Below are 22,376 nucleotides of genomic sequence, written 5' to 3' on the forward strand. Positions count from 1 at the left end.
TTTTTATGTGCTTGACCGTTTATATTTTCCCAGTGTAAGTTATGTTGATGTTTCAAGCAACAGCAGCATAACTTACACCGGGAAAATATAACCGGTCAAGCACATAATATATATATATATATATATATATATATATATATATATATAATATATTGAAAGGAGTACGACCGTCTAAACTTAAATACACAATGTGAGTGAGATTAAAATCTCACTGAAATGAGGATATCGGTCAAGGAGAAATAAATTATTTATTTTCTGACTGCAACCCTAATAAACTGTGTTGTTTGTTTATATTGACAGTCACTAATATCCAGTAATTCTTATACATATATATATATATATATATATATATATATATATATATATATATATATATATATTATATTGATATATATATATATATATATATATATATATATATATATATATATATATATATATATATATATATATTGGACAGACAGAGTTTAGAAACAGTAAGCTAATACATCTACCTGGGACAGATAATGAAAGTTAACAAAGAAAATCAAACTGCCGAAATTATCAGAAGAATAAGGTTAGCGTGGGCAGGAGTTGGATCTGGATGAGCACTAAAATAGAACAATATTTGAAAACCAGAAGTTACGATTAGTGTATCTTCCCTATACTCACGTATGATTCTCAGACGTGACACTCACCAAGTCTAATATGGATAAAATAGTAAAAGCACAAAGAGTGATGGAAAGATCAATGCTCGGGGTGAGACTTAAAAAAAACAAACAAATGGATTAGAAGCAAAACCAAAGTAATGGACACAGGAGAACATGCTGAAAAATAAAAATGGAGCTTCGCAGGACACAATGTCCGACTGAAGGATAAAAGATGGAACCACGAAATATAACAATGGAGACCATGGTTAGGAAAGACAAGCAGAGCAAGACCCCAAATGAGATGGGCTGATGACATTAAGAAGATCGGAGGACACAACTGGAAGCAAGTGGCACAAAATAGAAAACACTGAATTGATTTGGGGGAGGCCTATGTCCAAAATTGGATTACTTAAGACTGAAGAAGTAGAAGTTATGTTGTCTTTGGATCATGCAGGCTTTTTTCCGGTCACGGACGATGCTTTTTCGAGCTGGTGCTCTTGTGGTAAGTGCATCAGCTCTTGAGTTTTTTTCAGCATTCCCACACTAGCCTAGAGTATAGCTTAGAGCTTATGAGAGCCCCCATGGCTGGTTGAATATATATGCATATCTAGTACCGATCCTAAATACCTATAAATTTTTAAAATTATCTCATAATATTGTTTCATATATATCATATATCATTAAGTTACAATATTATCTGTCGAAGCTCCATCTTTAACTCGACATGCTAGATTTTCATTTTTGCCCTACGGAGCTTTAGACCATGTTGTTTAAGAATTTATTCCGATATTACTAGTATTCAACTATTAGTATATTATTTTCCTTTTGGATACATCTCATCTGATCAAAATGTTTTGATTTCTTCACAATATTTTTGGCTATTTTTTTCTTTCTTTTTGGCACACTTATAGTTTTTAATATCCTTAATTTTTATTAGACTTCATTTGACCATCATCAGGATTGTTGATTCCCAAATTTTGCATCCTATCTTTTGATTTGGAAACAAGCTATGCGTTAGCTACATAACATTTAAGGAATAATTTGGGAATGATACATTGAGAACGTTTTAACAATTACCAACCTCGTAACTAAAAGACGTGATGAAAAGAAACATAACCTGTAACTTTTTAATTCGCTTTTCTGTCTTTAATTTTAGGGTGTTTGGTATAAGACTGGGAACAATTGTCTATATGAGTTTAACTCTTCTCGGGCAATTAATTTTTGCTACAGCTGTAACAACGGGTCAATATTGGATGATGCTGATCGGGCGATTCGTTTTTGGGTGAGTTTTTTTTTTTATTTAAAGTATATTGTACACTGCCACGACTGTACAAATCGACCTTATAACACATACCAGTCTGAATACCGTATTGAATAAAGCTGAATAAAATGAGATCAGTAACCTACACTTTAACATAAATCTAGTGGCGGAGAATTCCTAGAATATATATTATTATTTTATATAAACATATATATATATATATATATATATATATATATATATATATATGCGTATGCATTTCTTTTCAATTCCAGTCTCGCCATTCTCACTACGTATTTCGTAATCCACCATTCATCAGGGAGACTTCTGAAGACTTGAACTGAACAGAACTGTTCTGCCTAGTGGAAATTATAACATATAACGTAATAATTTAAATAAGATATACACCTTATAAATCATCATTGAAAAATTAAGTGTCTCTCTCCATTTCTCTCCCTCTCTCTCTCTTCTCTATCTTCTCTCTCTCTCTCTCTCTCTCTCTCTCTCTCTCTATATATATATATCTCTCTGTCTCTCTCTATCTCCTGCGGTTTATAGTGCCCTGCGCCTTCCGATTCCCAGTCTTCATTCAAGACTATCGACCCAGTCTTCACTTCGTAAACCTCTCTCTCTCCTGCAGATTCCTCTCTAATATTTCCTTCTTTCTGACAATTCGAGTTACTGCCTCCAGTCTTTCTCCTCGTTGCTACCTGCATTTTGGTATTTTCACTTACCCTACCTACCTTCCTGCGTAATTCGTTTCTGTCCTCGTCGAACATTCTGCACTCGAATACAGAGTACTCGGTCGTTTTAGCCACTCCACAGCCTATGCAGTTTTCATCCGCAACCTTCCCTATCCTTTCCAGGTAGAACCTGAAGGAATTATGCACCCTGTTATTTGCTAGAGTTTATTTGCTACTTTCCACTTCCTGCCACTCCGTTATGCTGCTATTCCTATCTAATATTTTCTCCTGTCCATCCTTCCCGTATGTTTCCTCCCTTTCCTTCACCATCAGGTGGATGGGTGATCACTTGTATGCCCACCGTTGATGTTGTTCTGTAGGCACGTGCTACCCTTAATAGTGCTTTTCTTTGGGCTTTCTCTAGCACCCTCCTATATTTCTTGATGTTAAGCTTGTGGGCATACCGGTGCCGCGTAGAGTACAGTAGAGTGGACTGCTTCCATTAAACTTCTGCTTTTGGCAGTGCCTGCTCCTCCCACGCTAGGCATAATTCTTGTCAGCACCGAAGTCCTCTCCTCTGTACGAACGACGTATTTAACGTGCTCACCGAAAGTTCGCCTCGTATCTAGGACTATCTTACTTTTTGACAGGTAAGATCCTTTCTCTCTCCAGGACAAAAACTATATAGTCTCTGGCCCTCCGACCCTTGAGGATCATACTTTCAGTTTTCTCGACCGCTAGCATGAGGTCCCTGCTTCCCATCCACGTCTTCACTTTGTTGAGGATTCGGTTCCCTCTATGCATGATTGATCAGTTTCCGTTGTACTTCACAAGCACCACCAGGCCATCCGCATATGCTATTGCGTGTACTTACACCTATGCCCAGGTCGGTCTCCAAAATCTCATTTTACAGAACATTCCAAAGCAATGGCAATGGCAGGACCGAGCCCTAGGGTGCTCCCGCCGTAGAGAGTTACTCCTCACAATGGTGATATATCTACCTGTGAAGTAGTCCCTGAAAAAGTTCTACAGACAGGGAGATATCTCCACGTCGCCCAGTAGTCTGACGGTAATTTTCCAGTTAGCTCTGTTAAAAGCATTTCTTATATCGAAGAAGAAAGCCACCATCCATCTGCTCCTACATATGGATATCTCCCTCTTAATCCTGCTTATGGCTTCTATCACAGATTTTCCTTTCTTGAACCCATACTGACCGTCGGGTATAATACCTTTTTTCATTATCTCCCTCGCCAGCCTTGTCTTAACAAGAATCTCAAAGACCTCGCCTAAGGTATTTAACAGTCATATAGGCCTGTTTGCCCCAGAATCTCCTAATTTCTTTCCCGCTTTCCCGGATAAGTATGAGATTTATCGTTTTCATATCTCCTGTGAACTCTTGCCTTCTTAGTAGGTGGTTTATAATATCCCGTAGATACCAATTGCACCATCTCCTCAATGATAACTTTTATTGATGATATTGATATTAAACCCTCTACAGGTTTCTTGGATATCTTTTCTGGGTATACATTGAACATTAATGAACCTATTCCTCGTTTTATTAAAAACCTTCTAATGTAGATACGGTCCACTTTTATGGTTGCAATTTGATGGGAGTAGAGTTGTTTTAAGAGCTGAGATAATAGCTGCTAAGTCTAGTCAATTCTCTATAGTAGATGCGCACGTTTTTTAAAAACTTTTATGTAGATGGATACGCTTGCAGAATAAAGCCTCTCAGTTTCCCAGCTTGTTTCAAGATCCAAACTATTTATCACTCAAATTTCTCTTCACAGAGCGAGTAACTAATTCCACACAATTTGGTCGGGTTCAGTTGCTTCATTGCTCTTTGCCTGTTTTATAACTTTTTCCCATTTTGTCTGATTGTAATATACAGGATCCTTTTATCGTGTCTGAAAAATACTTTTTCTTTTCTGCCTACAATAGGTGCTCAAAAGGAAACAACTTGGAAAAGTGGAACCTCGGGAATGTGATTCTCCCTTCTTCTCCTTAGTGTGCCTCATCATTTAAGGACATAGTCGATCATCACGGCCCATTGTAGTCATATTTTTATAGTAGTTTTAATATTATTGAGTCCGGCCATGATCCCACCGCCATATTGATATCACCGTTAGCCACGCCTACCTACGCCGTTTTTAATACACACGTTAATATGCTCATAGCTTCTCCATAGATTCTAACTCGATGTTCACATCCCAGATACTTTCTCTAAAGCTTTTCCTTTAACGTGGATTCATTTATCTCAATCTTTCACTGGCAATCATGATTTTTGTGTGTTCAGGGCCATTCCATGCATCTCGCAGCACTGCGTAGTACGTTCAATCAAAATCCTCTGCTGTCCGCAAGGAGTCTCATATCGTCTGTATATCTGAAATTATTCGCTAGTGTTCCGTTAATTGATATGCCTTTTTTTAGATCTTCTAGTGCTTTTTTAAACGTCTCTTCTGAGCACATATTAGAGACAGTACACATCCTGGTCGTACTCCTTGTCTTATAGGTACCCCTTTAGATTTTTGTTGGTCTACTCGTATTATGGCTTTCTGAGATCGGTATCAATTGGTAACGATTCTCACATCTATTTCTGTGTTTTCTAATATGTTTGTAAAGCTTATTTTTTTTGTTTTGTCCAAGGCTTTCTCAAAGTAATTTTAACATATGAATACTATGTACCATCAGTGGACGTATCGATACCGTTCTATGAGTGTTTCTACAGTAAGTACTGCCTCTTTAGTGCCAAAATCGTTTCTAAATCCCAGTTGGTTTAATGTTAATCAATATTCTCGTTTTTTGTAGACACGTTCATGTATCACTCACAAGAAGACTTTTAGAATATCGTTCATCAAGCTGATCGTTCTATATTCTTCATATTTCATTGCGTTAGGTTTTTTGGGTATTGAGATGAACACAGATATTAGCCTTTCTTTGTTTATTAGCCTTATTAGCCAGTTGTTGTTATATGATGTTCTTCAAGATCTTCTCTAAGTCCTTCCATTTTTCTGTTGCGATAAGTGGTCCTACTTCCTGATCTTTCTTGTGTATTTGTTTTTTTTTATCTGTTGGCAGAGATCAGCTTCTTTCAGTTGTCCCAGATTAATTCTAGGTGTTTTGGTGACTGTTTTTATTTTCTGCTAAAACAAGATCGACACATTATCTGCCCCTATGTAAGCTTTAGTTTACGTTATGGAATCTTTGGTTTATAATGATGATATCCATCCTTACTATGTTCTCACCATCATCTCTAGGGGTTTTCCAGGTGTATATTTTTCAGAATGGTAGTTTGTACAATCTGTTCTTGTACATATTGGAAAAAAATTCCAATTTTCTGTATTTAAATATTAAAAAATCCGAGATAAACGAAATTTATTAATTAAACACTGCGTGTTATATATTGATACATTAAAGGTTACAGAACCCAGGGTAAGAAAATTGCATAAGTTGGTTAAAAGTGAAGGACATTTTTTTAACAAACCTCAACAAAAGTGTTTGGAAAATGTTGATTTTAATTTACAATATTTTTTAAAAATTACGGTGTCTAGTAATGTTATAATTGCGGTTTAAAATAACACAATCTTTGCAAATAAAGATATTACTGACCTTTGGATCTACAGATGAATGAACGAAATTATAACACTAGCAGAAGAACAAGGTTTAGGTCGGGAAGATCATCTACCGACGCCATATTTATAATGAGGCAGGTGTAAGAGAAATCATTAAAATACAACAAACCGGCATATTTATGTTTCGTGGACCTTAAGAAGGCATTAGACTGGGCTAAATTAAAGGACGTTATCAACTTATTGTACGAGGGTGAGAGGAATAATCAAAACTATCGAAAATATCTACCAAAACAACAAAATAAAAGTAAAAGTAGAAGAACTAACTGACCCTCTTGAAGCTGGCAATGGAATAAGACAGGGAAATTCCTTGAGTCCTTTATTGTTCAACCTGATTATGGTTAAAATAATAAAAAAGTAAGAACTAAAACAGGATACCATATGGGAGAAAAATAACTTAAAATAATCTACTATACAGACAACGCAATACTACTCTCTCAAAGTAAGATGATTTACAAGGTATGCTGCACCAATTTAATATAACCGCCAGAAAATTTATTATTTTAATTTCCCCAAAAAAGACAAAATGCATGGTTATAACAGCAAATTTACTAAGATGTAAATTGGAGCTGAACGGTCAGATAATAGTACAAGTGATGGAGTTTCTAGGCATCACAATATCTAGCTACGGAGAGTCCGAAACAGAAGTGCGGAGAAGTATGGAGAAATAAAAATATCGGAAATAAAATGAAACGCAGAATTTACAAAACAGTCATCAGACCAATAATGACATACGCGGCAGAAACACGACCTGACATAGAGAGGACAAAAATATTGTTAGAAACAGCAGAGATGAAAACACAGAGAAAAATTTATGGTAAAACACTATGCTATAGCTAGAAGTACAGATAGACGACGCCGACGTAGATGCAAGGTGGAAAACATCAAGGACTAGGTAAGAAATAGAAGAGTAGAATGGAATGATTATATAAGCCAAATGATAACATATAGAGTAGTAAAGACGGCAAGACACGGTTCCCCAAATAGGAAGACGATCAGTAGGAAGACCACGAAAACGATGGAACGACCACTTACTGGAGACATTGAAAAATAGACAGAATCATTTCTACATAAAAAGAAGAAGAAGAAGAAAAATAAGGATCTACAGATATATGGTGTTTATTTGTTTACACTTAATATCAATTTGACTGTACATCTAACCGTTTTTTTTATTTCTCAAAAATTCTTAATTATTTCGGGTCACTGCCAAGTTTGGCGTAATATTATCCAAATATATGTTCCTACGATAATGCATTCTTTGTAAAATTCTGTATACAATTCAAATCGCCAAGTAAAAGAGATTAAGGCGCCAAGATAAGATTTTTAAATGATCATTTAATAGACAATAAATATTTGCTCAACAATAGATATTTGTGGAAGTTAATATTGACAAACTCTTCATTATAATAATTGCACTTTTTGTAACCTACTGGACCAGATTTGTTTTAACATCTAAATATGGAATTTTTGTCGAACAAATACAAAGCGTAGAAGCTTGTGTTTTTAAGAATTGTGAATCATATTTTACAGAAAGTATAGACTGTAGAGCATTTTTCTTTAATGAATTAGTTTACAAAAGATATTTTATAATATTTTATACGAATATTACCAAATTCGTCATTGATACATAATTGATTTTATCTATATGTCACTGTGTAAGCTGCGTTTGTTTTCTCTTAGAAATCCTTTCTGGGTGAAGAGTTAGTTATTTTGTTTTATTTCCACCGGCTGCGCTGTTAAAATCCTTTTTATCACGTTCGAGTCTGGGGTTTTCCACCAAACTTATGCTTGTAGATTTTCTGTAGTTCACAGTTATATCTGTCTTCATATTCTGTTTTCACAGACCGCTCCAACTATTTTGCATAATACCTTTCTTTCAAAAATCGATAGAGATAGATTTCAAGAATCGATATACTATATTGTTAGTAGGTTCCCCTTCCAGCAACTCTCGAAAGTGTCCTACCCATCGTAGCAGGATGTCCCCTTTGTTGGTAAGTAAGTTGTTTATTCTGACATTCCATTCTTATCATTACATATGTTGGTTCTCAGTTTGAATTCTTTTCTAATAATGTTTATTTGGTGGTAGAACTTTCGTGTTTCTCCGTGACTTATATGACTGTCGTGCCAATTTATATGTTGTTTTCTGATACTCATTGCTTTTTTCGGTGACTGCGTTTCTTTTCTTTCCTTAAATTTTTGAATCTATCTATTGTGGTACTAGTTCTTCATTCTTGTATGGTCCTAAATGCCTCGTTTTTCTCATCTGTTATTTTTTCGGCTGCTATTTTCAAAGCCTGTCTGCAGTTGTTGTACATTTCTGTGCTTGACTGATCGACTTCCAGGTCTGTTCTAGGGTTTCTTTCGGTCCCCCTCATAGGAACGGAAAACATCGATTTACTAACAATCTGTACGCTCTGTAAAAATGTTTCAAACAAGAATCGTTGCTGAGATAATTTTGAACAAACATGTTGTTGACTTTTGTGTAGAATGAACGACCGGCGATTTCATATGTCAATTACATCATCAGAGTGTCCTATCAACAAAAATTAAAATGGGTTTTTAAGGTGAAGAGTACAGCTTTCGTTCGCAATTTTGCATTTTGCCGCAAATGAAGTCGGTTTCTATAAAGCTATTAAATAAACGTTGCGTGATTTTTGCAATTTTTTATGATTCTCTTGAGATCAATAAAATTTATCACTTCCATTGACTGGCCCCTGTAGAGTTTCCATTGTTAGAGCCTGATCTTCAAAAACTATAACATCAAATCTCGATTATTTAGTTAACACCTTTATAGAAACTCACTTCATTTGCGGCAAAATGCAAAAATTGCGTACGAAAGCTGCACTCTTCATATCTTCACCAAATTGATTTCACGCGCGCCGAACTGAACTGACATTCAAAATCGCCGGTCGCTTCAAGTGTTGTTTCTGAGAGAACGCTTCATTCTACACAAAAAAATATTTTTGTTTAAAATTATCTCAGCTACATTGCGTGTTTGAAAGATTTTTTTCTACGGCGTACAGATTCTTGGTAAATCGATGTTTGCCGCCCTCCCCCCCGTATGAGCAGGGTTTTAGGGGAAAAGACCGGCGTAGGAGTGGAAAACTTTTTGCGTCTTTTTTGGGATCCCAAAATTTTAAAAGGTTGAGACAGTTCCCCTGAATTCGTACTCTACATTGGATTTTTTCAAAAGTTGGTTTTGTAAAATTTTCTCCTATTTACAGAGTCGTAGGTTTGTATTTTTCTGTAGGCTTCATTTTTTTCTTTTATGCATTTTTGCATTTATCGTCAAACTAATGATTTTTACGAGCACAAGTTTCTGTTCCTATTTTATCTTTTGCTGCTGCTTTAACATCTTCCTTTATTCTGGACGGGTAACTAGCATGGTAACCTATAAAATCAATACGAAAAGCTGTAAACGCAGTCCCATGCGTATTTCTTAATAAAATAAAATGAAATGAAATAAAATGAACCAAAATAAAATAATACGTTTAAAATATAATCGAATTGAATTGAATTAAATTAAAAACCATCGCTCCGTCCGTAGATGATAAGAAAGCTATGCTTCCCCTCCTTGGTCACTCCCGGAGTGCCACATTCCGTTTTCTTCTTTTTTTTAATTGAAAAGGTACTATCGGGATCGTCTTCTATTTTTATTAAGAGCGTAGGCGCAAAATTTCAGGCCAATGCTTTTTAAATGCATTCATTTTTTTCGAATCCTGAGAAAACTAACAAATATTTTTGAAAAATTTAAACGCAGAATGAAAGATTACATTATTACCGAGGGCCGAAAGTCCCTTAGAATAAACAAAAAGTTTTTTTAAATGAAATATTTGAAATTAAAAATCACACTAAATTTTCTCTCTTTTTTTTTCACCCCTGTAACTTATTAAAATAAACATTATAGAAGTTTTCAGGGACTTTCGGCCCTCAGTAATAATGTATTATTTCATTCTGCGTTTAAATTTTTCAAAAATACTTTTTAGTTTTCTCAGGATTCGAAAAAAATGAATGCATTTAAAAAGCATTGGCCCGAAATTTTGCGCCTACGCTCTTAATTTTGATACCTCTTACTATAAAAAATCTAATAAATATACTTATGCATTGAATTTTTTTTATATAAAAAATGTGTTTTTTTATTTATCTGAGATAAACTTAACTTTATTTATTTATAGCTTCTGTAAAAATAGTTCATAAAATTTACTACTAACGTAGCCATTGTGTTTTTTGGCAACTTAGCTGCGAAACAATAGCCCACCCAATTTTGCTTTGATCGTCAAATTTTAATAATTTTTTATCTTAAAATTTTTTAGTGACTTTTCTTAATTTTTTGTTGTTTGTCTTAGTTTCCCTTTAAAATAAAACCCATTTACGTAAATAATTTAGCTTAATAATTCTCTGTCAGACCTATTTTTACGACACCCTTGATTTTTTGGTTGGTTTTATGTATTGTTGCTATTCTATATTTTAAAGTTAATTAATCATCAAATACACGGGTTTTTAAGGTTTATTCCCAATTAATTTCTTTAGTAAATAAAAATTAATTTTTACTGAAATTTGACACTGACTTCTGAATATTTAAACATTCTTCCCACGTATTACAGAATCGGCGCAGAATCCCTGACAGTCGCTCAAAATAATTACGCCGTGCTATGGTTCAAAGGAAAAGAACTCAATATGGTTTTCGGACTTCAACTCAGTTTTGCTAGGGTGGGCAGTACAGTGAACTTCTTAGTGATGGAAAGCTTGTACTCCGCTGTTTCCAAAATAACTTCAGACGGGCACCACATTTTAGGAATTGTACTTTATATCGGTAAGTGCTATTTGAATGAGAAAGTTTTCAAGTCTGGAAAGAGATTACAATTTTACATCATAATCATTCGGTTGTTATCATACAAATAGGTTCGTCGATCTTTACCAGTAGGTCATCTTGTACTTATGTTTAACTGCTCCTACCGACTAGAATATTGCATGCGAAGTATTAGGCAGATCCATTCTTAAAGTTAAACTTGTAAAAATACTTGTATAATAAAAATGTCTTTGAATGGCAAAATGATACAATAATAGGTATAACAAAAAATAATAATAGTAGATAACAATTTCCGCTACGAATTCTTTAAAATTGTATTTACTTGAAATTTTGAAATAAGTTGTAAAATACCTCAAATAACAGAAGTTATATAACGCCGATATGCGTTTTTACGCCGGTGGTGAATCTCGCCTATTCTTAGGGGTGTAAATTTAAAACGTCCAAATAACCTCAGAAATCGATAGATAATCATAGATAAATTAGATTAATCGATAGATAAATTTTCGAGTAATTCGTAATGAAAATGTCTAAAAAAAAAACATGTCACTGTTTTTCTCGAATAACTAAAAAACTTAACGTGGTATTGAAATAAATATTCTTATAAAAAATGAAGTTTATAAAAAAGCAAAGAAATTGATTTTTTATTGTCGTTAATTTTTTCTTCAAAAATTTGTGAGGTCTATCTTATTTTTATCATAATTTTTTTTCAATTTTTATCCTAAAGACTTTTGTAAAAGCTCATTTTAAAGGTATATTTCTTGTCATTTTAAATTACGAATAACTCGAAAAGTATTGGGTTAACAAAAATCTTCATGTGATTTTTTTGCTTAAAATTTGATTATCTATCGATTTCTGGGTTATTTGACGTTTTAATATATAACATTATTCATAAATTATTTTTATATCACATTATTATTTTGAAACTGATAAGTAACATCGCATTTGTACTGTATTTACGACTAGTTTTATACTATTTAAAAGAGTTGTAACATCTAACTAGTGTTTGAGTGATAGTTTTCTCGGGATGTATATTTATAAATAAGTACTGAAAACTGATATTTTCTAATCTCTGAATTCACATTATATGGTAAAGGCATGTTGTTATTGGGATTTAGAGATCGCGTTCCGGATGTTCCTGAGGTTTGGTCTGCAACTGCTGCAGTAGCTATTTTAGCATATCTCTCGGTAAAAGTTTTTAAAAACAAAAAAGCTTTTAACTCTATGACTTCATTCGTGAGCGCATTCGTCAAGACAGACGAGAAATGGTCAAACGTTTAAGAAACTCATGACAGTGTACATACTGTTGCGAATTTTTTACACTGAAACGTTTAACTGCCAACGATATGGAAGCTGTAGTGCTATCCTGCCATTAATTACCACAATGGAAGGATGGCAAAGCAATTTTCAATATCTCAGAAAGGGACTCTCAACTCACAAGTGAGAGTTTTATATAAAGGTGGAAATTTTGCTATCGTACCAAGTACAATACTGGAGTTGACGACATTATTACTAATGTCAAGTCGAGAATTCGTAAATTATCGCGAAATATCGCCGATTTAATCCGGATGGAATCTTCACGAATAGTAAAATGAGCCCAACAACTTAAAGCAATCTCACATCTATGAAAAAGAGAACCATTAAAGACCTAAATGCTGACAAAGATGTGATGGGTTCGACCGTTACTTTATGGAAATTCATTTTATCTACTGATAAAGGGAATGCTACTGTCGTACTTAAAATGAGTATTGGCTGAATTTGTAAAACCTGAAACCGCTCGTTCAGTTATAAGTTATAATAAAACCAATTGTAAGTCTTTTTGTAGTGTCGACGTCCAGTCCCGCAGCGTTTTGATAATATCTGCCGCAATTGTAGACCAAATATCAGGAACAAATAATTTCGGCACAGTTTATAAACCACGATAAGACTGAACCTCTACACAAAACACAGACCGCGAAAGTCTACACTCTTTAATAATTGACATTACCCAATTTTTTCCTTGACCTTCCTTTGTTTGGCTATGAGTGTTAGTTACTCAGCCAGTCCCTTATATTGTACGAGGCGTGTTTTTTAAGTAAGTACCGTTTTGGAATTAAAAAAAGACGTGCAAAGATATGGCAATAATTTTATTTTTACATGAAAGCCTGTACCTTAATCTACTTTTCTACATAATTTCCGTGAATATTGAGGCACTTGTCATAACGTGGCACCAGTTTTTGAATACCCTCCTGATAAAATTCTGCCGCCTGACTTGTTAACCACTGCATCACAAATGTTTTGACTTCGTTATTGTCTTGAAGACGCTGACCGCCCAGGTGTTTCTTCAAGTGCTGGAACAAATGGTAGTCGCTGGGCGCCAGATCAGGGCTGTATGGAGGATGATCTAGAGTTTCCCATTTAAATGATTTGATGAGATCTTTGGTCTGATTATCCACATGTGGACGGGCATTGTCATGCAGCAAAACGATACCCTTACTCAACTTGCCACGTCTTTTGTTCTGGATTGCACGACGCAGATTTTTCAATGTTTCACAATAAGACGCTGCGTTGATTGTCTCATTACGAGGCAGAAACTCCACTAGCAATACTCCTTTTCTGTCCCAAAAAACTGTGCACATGATTTTCCGGGCAGAAATTGTTTGCTTAAACTTCACTCTTTTGGGTGATGATGAATGTCGCCATTCCATGGATTGTTGTTTCGATTCTGGTGTGACGTAGGCCACCCACGTTTCGTCACCAGTAACCATTTGGTCTAAAAAATCTTCACCTTCACTGTGGTACCGCTCAAGGAAAATCAATGCACTGCCTAAACGTTGGGTTTTGTGCAAATCCGTCAACATTTTTGGAACCCAACGTGAACACAATTTCCGGTAATTCAAGTTCTCGGTAACAATGCGATACAAAACACTACGAGAATACTGAGGAAAGCAGTCGGACAATGATGAAATTGTAAAGCGTCTGTTTTCTCTCACCTTTTCGTCCACTTTCTGCACCAAATTTTAATTAACGACCGAAGGACGCCCACTCCGTTCTTCATCATGCACATTTGTGCGGCCATCTTTAAATGCTCTCACCCATTTCCTTACCATTCCATCACTCATAATGTTTTGTCCGTAAACTTCAACGATCTCACGATGAATATCGATCGGTTTTACGCCTTTAGCACTAAGAAATCGTATAACAGCCCGTACTTCACAATCAGCGTGACTCACGATTGTTGGAGGCATCTTAAACACTGGAGTAAACAAGTATACAATGAAGAATCAGACTGTAATGGCGTCAGTGCGTAGACAAGAGATGTAGGTAACCAGCGCTCATGCGCGGAACGCCGACCGTAGCGCTGCGGCGGCGGAATCGCAAAACGGTACTTACTTAAAAAACATGCCCCGTATTATTAAGCTCGTTACTACTTAAAAATATTAAAATTCATAAATAATATCCCTATATTCCTAGCCTAATCTGTGGAATCTTACACAGAAATTAAAAAACAGAGACATACTCTGCTGACCTACGTTTTATTTAAATATTTTGATCTACTATGAATGATAATATTTGTGCAAAGATTTAACTCATATTCTGTATCGCGTCAGGTATTAATGACACAGGTAAAGATCCACGGATTCTTCTGTACATTCCATATATTACGAATAAAACTGAATCTTTTTAGCTGCCTGTACTTGTATCGTATCAATGATCTGTGCTCTTGTGATGGCAATTTTTGACAAACGCTCCGAAAGCATTTTGGGTCGAAATAATAATCCATCTGGCGAAACGGTAAAATTGACGGACGTCAAGGACTTCTCGCTGTCTTTTTGGCTCGTTTGCGTCATCTGCGTAACGTTTTACTGCGCCATCTTCCCATTCATATCAATAGCAAAGTAAGTATGAAAATATTTATTATTTTTTCTACTCAAGTAGAGTCAAACGTATGGAACACTTGAACTGTTTCGGAAACAGCATACAGGATAATTATGAAATTTGATTTATGGAGTCCTGTAATATGGCGAATCTTCATATTGTTACGTAGGTCAATTTACATACGTGATCAACGGTGTTATTAAATAGACAACGACTACACCTACAATAATAATATCCACGGTGAATGCACAGTATCCAATTTATATACATTACATGTTTTGTATTAAAACTATAACACGAATTCTGCGATACTGCAGTTTTAATATTACAAAGGAATTATTTAAAATTCCTTCCCAAAAATCCACTACAATATTTATGGAATTTGTGTTGCTGTTAGGTCTTCAGTTTTTAGATAATACAGTTAACTTTTTTTTTCAAATGGATTATACCGTATATTTTACGATTCTTAGATTAACTAAGTTATTTCAAATATTTTCATGTAACACTCGCTAAACTTAAATGTAAAAGTTTCATATAGAAATTTATACAAATATTAAAATTTAAAATTATCATTTTGTACTACCGATAATTTTGAATAAACTCATCTAAAATAATTTTAATGACAAACATGAGAAATTTACAATAGATGCTGAATATGCTCTAACAAGATCGTTAGAACTCCTCCTCCTAGATTTCACTTATTTCAGCAGTTATTCTATTTTTTTTTTTTTTTCAATTCTTGAGTATTGTGACATTTTATTTTGAACACTGTGATTTTTAAATAACCCAATAGAAAAACAAGAAAAACTTAGATATGCGAGTATGCAAGTACACACGCACACACACGCAACCGTTGCCAGTTTACTGCACCTATTTTAAATAAATACCTTATTTAACTATTGACTCACCTCAACAGCATAGTGAGGAGGAACTCCGTCTGGTTGTAACCAAACATCATCGTTGGGGATATTTTCATTGTCTTATGCCTACACTAGACTATCGGCCATGATGGTTGATCGTGTGATCGTCTATGTTTGGTACAATCATCCTGCAAGCGTCCACAAAATTGTCCGTAATAGTATGTCGAACAACAAGCATACAAAACTTCCGTTTTTAGATAATACAGTTAACTTTATTTTTTCAAATGGATTATACCGTATATTTTACGATTCTTAGATTAAATAAGTTATTTCAAATATTTTCATGTAACAGTCGCTAAACTTCTAGGCGATCAAAGACAATGATGGGCAAGTATAGCCGAGTGTACCCTCTACACAGTCGTTCTCGCGCTTACTTGTCTGTAATCGCCGATTATGAAGAGGAGCCATAACAGTTAAACAGAATGAAAATTCTGAATTTCTTCTACATTGAAACACATGACAAATACTTTTGAGAAATAACCAAGTCAATTAAAAAAACGGGTGTGACAGTCCAGTGGGACTGCCGGTGGAAGTTACACTTCTATACACGCATTCGCCGTTACAAATTTATTTGGGAGTCAATCTGCACAATCATTACATATGTAATTCTATAGGTAAGACATAGCAGAAAGAGAAACAGAATTAATAACAACTTACTAACAATGAAGGATTGAATCAATATTTTGATGAAAATGTATATTTTTATTTTCATATATAGCCCAGTCTGGTTATACAAAAATCATCGATTTCACGGCAAAATATTTCGCAAATATCTGAAGCTTTTAAGACATAGGTGGGGGTTACTAGATGACGAATAGATAAAAAGATACTCCTATTTTTACCTTGCGTTTTTTTTAAACAATAATTTATGGTCAGAATTTGATTTTTTATCTATAAGTTTTTTCCCTTATAATTTAAATAAACAATATTTATACCATTTTTTTATATCAAGAATATATTTATTTTTCCGTTTTTTCAATTAAAATTGATAAATAATTTACGGAGATATTTGCAAAAAAGCAGTTTTTTGCACTAATTTATAAATTTAATTAATTTTTTTATTAACAAAATAAAATGTTATTAATACATTTCAACATTTGAGGAATTACCGTCCTTTAAATTTGTGCGAAATTTCCCCCCGATCGGTCAAAAAGTTTAAAAGTTATTCAATTTGTTTATCCCTGGGACTAATTATTTAAACCATTGAACTTGCCCTATGAATGATGCTAGACACATTTAACAAATTTCATAGGATTCTTTAAGACTTATTGAATAATGTTTTTATTTCTGAGCCTTCAGAAGTATTGTGGACTGTATTCCTTGTATAAAAAATATTTATTCTGACTTTAACACCTTTATTATAATAATTTTATAAAAACTTAAAATTAACAAAACCAAAAAAAGAATGTCTTATTTCTCCTTGACAGCTACGCGCCGTCGTTGTCGCTAATGTTCGATGCATGCGCCCTGTGGTCCGTGCAGGGACGGCTCTTGCACTATTGACTGCTGAACATGCCGCCCCCCTTGAAAGGCTTAAGTGATGCCTTTCAAACAACGCTTCTTGTAAACCATAACCATTATTGTTCATCCATTGGCAGGACGGCTAACTTTACACAAGGCCTTTTGAATTCACCTTTAGAAGTACGCACAGTCACAACCCGCACAACATTATCTGTCCCAGCATGTAGTTGCAATATTCTACCCAATTCCCATTTAGTAGGAGGAAGACCATCCTCTTGAATAATAACCAATGATCCAATTTTCACGTTGTCAGCTGCTGTTCTCCATTTGGTTCGCTGCTGAAGTGAAGAGAGGTACTCACGTGACCAGCGTACCCAAAAACTCTGAATTATCTGAGTCAGGTGATGATACCGTTTCAACTTATTCGGATTTATTTCAGTTAGCTCTTCTTGTGGCAGTGCTACAAGTGGTGCTCCAATTATAAAATGTCCAGGGGTGAGTACACCAAGGTCTTCTGGACTTTCCGACAGAGGTAATAAAGGACGGGAATTTAGGAGAGACTCAATTTGCGTCAACAAAGTATACATTTCGTCATATGTAAATTTATTATTACACATTACCCTTCGTATATGAAACTTTACCGATTTTACAGTTGATTCCCAGATGCCACCAAAATGTGGTGAGTGAGCTGGAATAAAATGCCAATGAATCTTATGTTCCGAAAAATAATCTAAAAAATTTGATTTTACCGTTGCATCATTCATAAATGAATATAACTCCTGCAAATGATTATTTGCCCCAACGAAGTTAGTTCCATTATCAGAATACATATTTTTACATAGACCTCTTCTAGCAATGAAACGTTTAAATGAATTTAAGAATGAATTAGTACTTAAATCATATACAAGTTCAATATGTGTCGCTCTTGTTGTAAAACATGTAAAAATACATATATAGCATTTAACTACTTTACAATTCCGTAAATAGCTTGTTTTCAATTCAAAGGGACCCCCATAATCTACACCACAATTATAAAATGGCCTTGTAGGCAGAAGTCTAGATTTAGGTAAATCTCCCATAAGAGGTACAAGCAATGTAGGTTTGACACGAAAGCAAGTAACACATTTATGCAGAATGTGCCTAACCGTGCTACGTCCAGATAATAACCAAAATTTTAAACGAATTATTGATAGCAATGCTTGTGGACCTGCATGCAAGTATTTATGATGATACGATATCACTATAAGTTTAGTTAATACATGACCGTTCGGGAGTATGATTGGATGCTTCTGGTCAAAAGACAATTCTGACTTTTGAAGACGTCCACCAACTCGTAATAGTCCTGTATCATCAAGAAAAGGATTTAATGATAAGATTTTACTCGATTTATGTATTGGTTTTGATTTTTTTATTGTTTGTATTTCCTGATGAAATACTTCATTTTGTGCCATATATACCAAACAGAAAAAACTTCTTTCTTTTTCATCTACAGTAAAAGGACCCGTTGTCTTATTATTAGATGATTTACAATTGGTGACAAACCGAAGTATATATGCAAAAACACGCTGCAATTTAGCTAAGCTGGAAAATCGGTTCCAAATTTCAGCAAATTGCACAGTTGATATAAATGTTTGAATTACCTTCTGGTCAGGTATGATAGAAATGTGTGAATTTGACAAAGCCTTAGTAGGCCAAGACAATTTATGAGAAGCTAACCATGGTGGCCCATTCCACCACAATTTTGAAGTGTTTAATAACTTTGGTTCATATCCGCGCGTAATTATGTCGGCTGGGTTATCATGCGAGTCAACATGATGCCAGCTATATCCATTAGAAAGCCTTTGTATTTCCGACACCCTATTTCCAACGAAGGTTTTCCATTGTGACGGTTCACCCAAAATCCAATGAAGAGTTATCATTGAATCAGACCAAAAATGTACCTCATCAAAGCTAACACCTATTGTTGCGATAACCGCCGATGCCAATTTGGCAGCCAATAAAGCACCACACAATTCCAATCTAGGCAAAGATATTGTTTTTAAGGGTGCTACCCTTGATTTCGCACATAATAAATGAACTAAGCAAGAACCACCTTGATCCAGTGACCGAATGTAGAGTGCTGCTCCATAAGCAGACTCTGAAGCGTCACTGAAACAATGTAATTGTCTATTAATTGGATTAGAACACAAAACTTGCCTGCTAATGTGAGTTTTCTCCAAATCTGCAATTGATTCCCTAAACTGGTTCCAAGCTGTGTGTAAATCTAAAGGTAAAGACTCATCCCAATTTAATTTTAATTGCCATAGTGATTGCATTATTAATTTAGCTTTAATTATAACTGGCCCTACTAGTCCAAGAGGATCAAATATCTGTGAAACTAAAGACAGAACTGTTCTTTTGCTAACCTTTGTGTAATTAGAAAAATTGATTTTATATTGAAGCGAATCTATCTTTGAGTTCCAATAAAGCCCTAATGTTTTTGTTGTAACATCATCTGCAAGATAATGTTCAATGTCTCCCTTTATTTGAATATCCTCATCAAAAATTTCAGGTTTGTTTGATACCCATTTTCTAAGTGAAAATCCTGCTGTGCACAAAATATTATTTAATTCATCCTTTAATGATTTTACTTCTTCAATTGAACTCCCTCCTGTAAGCAAATCATCAACATAAAAATCCTTTAAAATCACCTGGGAAGCTAGAGGCAGGTTCAATTGATTCTCATGAGCTAATTGTTGTAAGCTTCTTATAGCCAAAAATGCTGCTGGAGCGGTCCCATATGTTAGCGTTTTCAGCTTGTATGTCTCAATTGGTTGCTCATCCGAAAACCTCCATAATATTTGTTGTAGTTTTTGCTGAGTTTTGCAAACAAAAACCTGTCGATACATCTTTTCGATGTCTGAAGCTATAACTACATTATGTTTCCGAAAACTAAGAAGAATGCACATTAAATCATCTTGTAATTTTGGTCCAACCATTAGAACATCATTTAATGACAAACCACTGTCAGTTCTAGCTGACCCATCAAACACTACCCTTAATTTTGTAGTTAAAGACGTTTCTTTTAAAACTCCATGATGTGGAAGATAGTAGTTGGGTGTTTCTGAATTGAAGTCAGTTTTATCTTCAACCTTTGACATGTGACCCAACTGGATATATTCCTGCATAAACTCATGGTATTTAATTTTCATTTCCAAATTTTGATTTAATTTATTTTCCAATAATTCAAATCTTTTTAGTGCATTACTATAAGAATCTCCAGTCAGAAATGTTTGACCTTGTTGGTAATTTAACAACAAAATGACCGTTTTCATTTTTAATCGTGCTAGCTTCAAACAACTCTTGACAATAAATGTCCTCCTTGGACATAACCTTTTTTGCACCAAATTCTTCTATTAACCAAAATTTTTCAATTTGGTTTTCCAAAACATTAGACGAAAAATTACATACCACTGAATTGTTGCTAACCTTAATTGATTGACTAACTGGCCCTGAAATAACCCATCCCAACTTAGTTTTTTGGAGAATTGGTTGATCTTTGCCAAGTTTTATCTGACCCACACATAATAATTGCCAAAAAACTGATGCTCCCAGTAATACATCAATTTGTTTTGAAACCCCAAATGTTTCATCTGCAAGTACAATGTTTTTAGGAATATTTATAAAATCCAAGTTTAAATCCGAAGTTGGTAAATTGTCAGAAATTTTATCAATTACCAATAAAAATGCATTTGTTTGATAATTGCTAAACTTTGATAAAAGTGTCCCATTTAATGCCTGAGAAATGTTTGTTATACCTTGACCTAAACCTTTAACCGGAATGTGTACCTTATCTGCCCATAATTGTAATTTTTCAAAAAATGAACGTGATATAAAATTTGACTGTGAACCTGAGTCCAATAAAACTCTACATTCATGCAAAATTCCATATTTGTCTTGCATATATACTAAGGCCGTTGAAAGTAAAATATCAGTTTTTAATCTGTATGATATACCTTGCTTAGAATGATTTAAAAAATTAATTGAATCCTGACCTATATCACCCGAATGTGATTCTGAAAAACATGTCTGACCTATATCACCCGAATGTGATTCCAAAAAACCTGTCTGACCCAAAAAGTTTAATTGAGATGTACCTTCCATTGAATTATTATGGAATGCACCTTGTCCCTGAATATGTACTTCCTTTCCCTGATTAGATATGCCATTTTCCTGTGTGTGTGTTTCTTTCTGGGTAGATATACCACAAATTTGTGATTCAACCTTTGATCCGTTGAGTTGAGTTGCATTTGTTTGTAAATGAGAATTGTTTATAAATTTACCATCCATATGTAAAAGAGTGTGTCGTTTTCCACAAAGTTTACAACCTCCCCATGTACAATGTTGTACTAAGTGTCCATCCTTTAGACAGTTCCAACATGCTTTTGATTTTGTTACCTCTTGTCTTCTAGCTGACACTGATAAATTATGAAATTTTTTACATGAATAAAAATAGTGCGGTAAATTACAAAGTGCACATTGTTTGGACGTTGCAATGAATGACTTTGATAATGTCATTTTTTGCACCCTTTTTTTGTTTCCTTTGATATTTGCTCTATATCTTGTTTATCCCTTTCTGAATTTTGTAAGTGTTGTACTTTATGATCTATAAATGCTAAGAATTCCTGTATCGTAGAAAATTCGTTAACTGGACCCTTTTCTTGCCATTCCTTATTTGTGTAATAATCAAGCTTTTTCTCTATGGTACAAAGTAAAAGAACATCCCAATGTTCAACTGGATAACCTAACATACCTAGTGACTTTAAATTTCTTTTTATACAACCTGACAATTTCTTTAATTCTAAACTATTTACCTGAGTTATTTTTGGATATTCATATATAGCTTCAATATGACCACGTGCAATAAGTTTTTTCTTTTCATATGTTTCAGATAAAAGTTGCCATGCAATAGTAAAATTTTTGCTAGTAGTTTTTAGCTGCTCCAGTTCATCCTGGGCATCCCCTATCAAAGCCCTTTTTAAATAGTGAAGCTTGTCAACATCATTTAAATCAGAATTTTCTATGACCATACTAGTAAAACTATCTCTAAATTCTAACCAATGTTGATAACAACCATTAAAAGTTGGAA

The 22,376-nt window shown here is 34.4% G+C and overlaps 1 protein-coding gene across 6 annotated transcripts in view; it reads left to right on the forward strand.

Annotated features, from left to right (window-relative positions):
• The window catches only part of LOC140447748 (lysosomal dipeptide transporter MFSD1), a 112,052-nt gene that overhangs the window by 31,258 nt on the left and 58,418 nt on the right, over positions 1-22,376 (forward strand). For all 6 annotated transcript variants that reach the window (XR_011951632.1, XM_072540579.1, XM_072540581.1 and 3 more), the window contains exons 3-5: positions 1,786-1,911; positions 10,807-11,015; positions 14,677-14,887. Coding sequence is in view for 5 of the 6 variants with exons in the window: in XM_072540579.1 (XP_072396680.1) it covers positions 1,786-1,911; positions 10,807-11,015; positions 14,677-14,887 (546 nt within the window). In the remaining variant the exon portion in view is untranslated. The remainder of the gene's footprint in view (positions 1-1,785; positions 1,912-10,806; positions 11,016-14,676; positions 14,888-22,376) is intronic.

The sequence above is a fragment of the Diabrotica undecimpunctata genome, chromosome 8 (assembly GCF_040954645.1).
Source record: "Diabrotica undecimpunctata isolate CICGRU chromosome 8, icDiaUnde3, whole genome shotgun sequence".
NCBI lineage: Eukaryota > Metazoa > Arthropoda > Insecta > Coleoptera > Chrysomelidae > Diabrotica > Diabrotica undecimpunctata.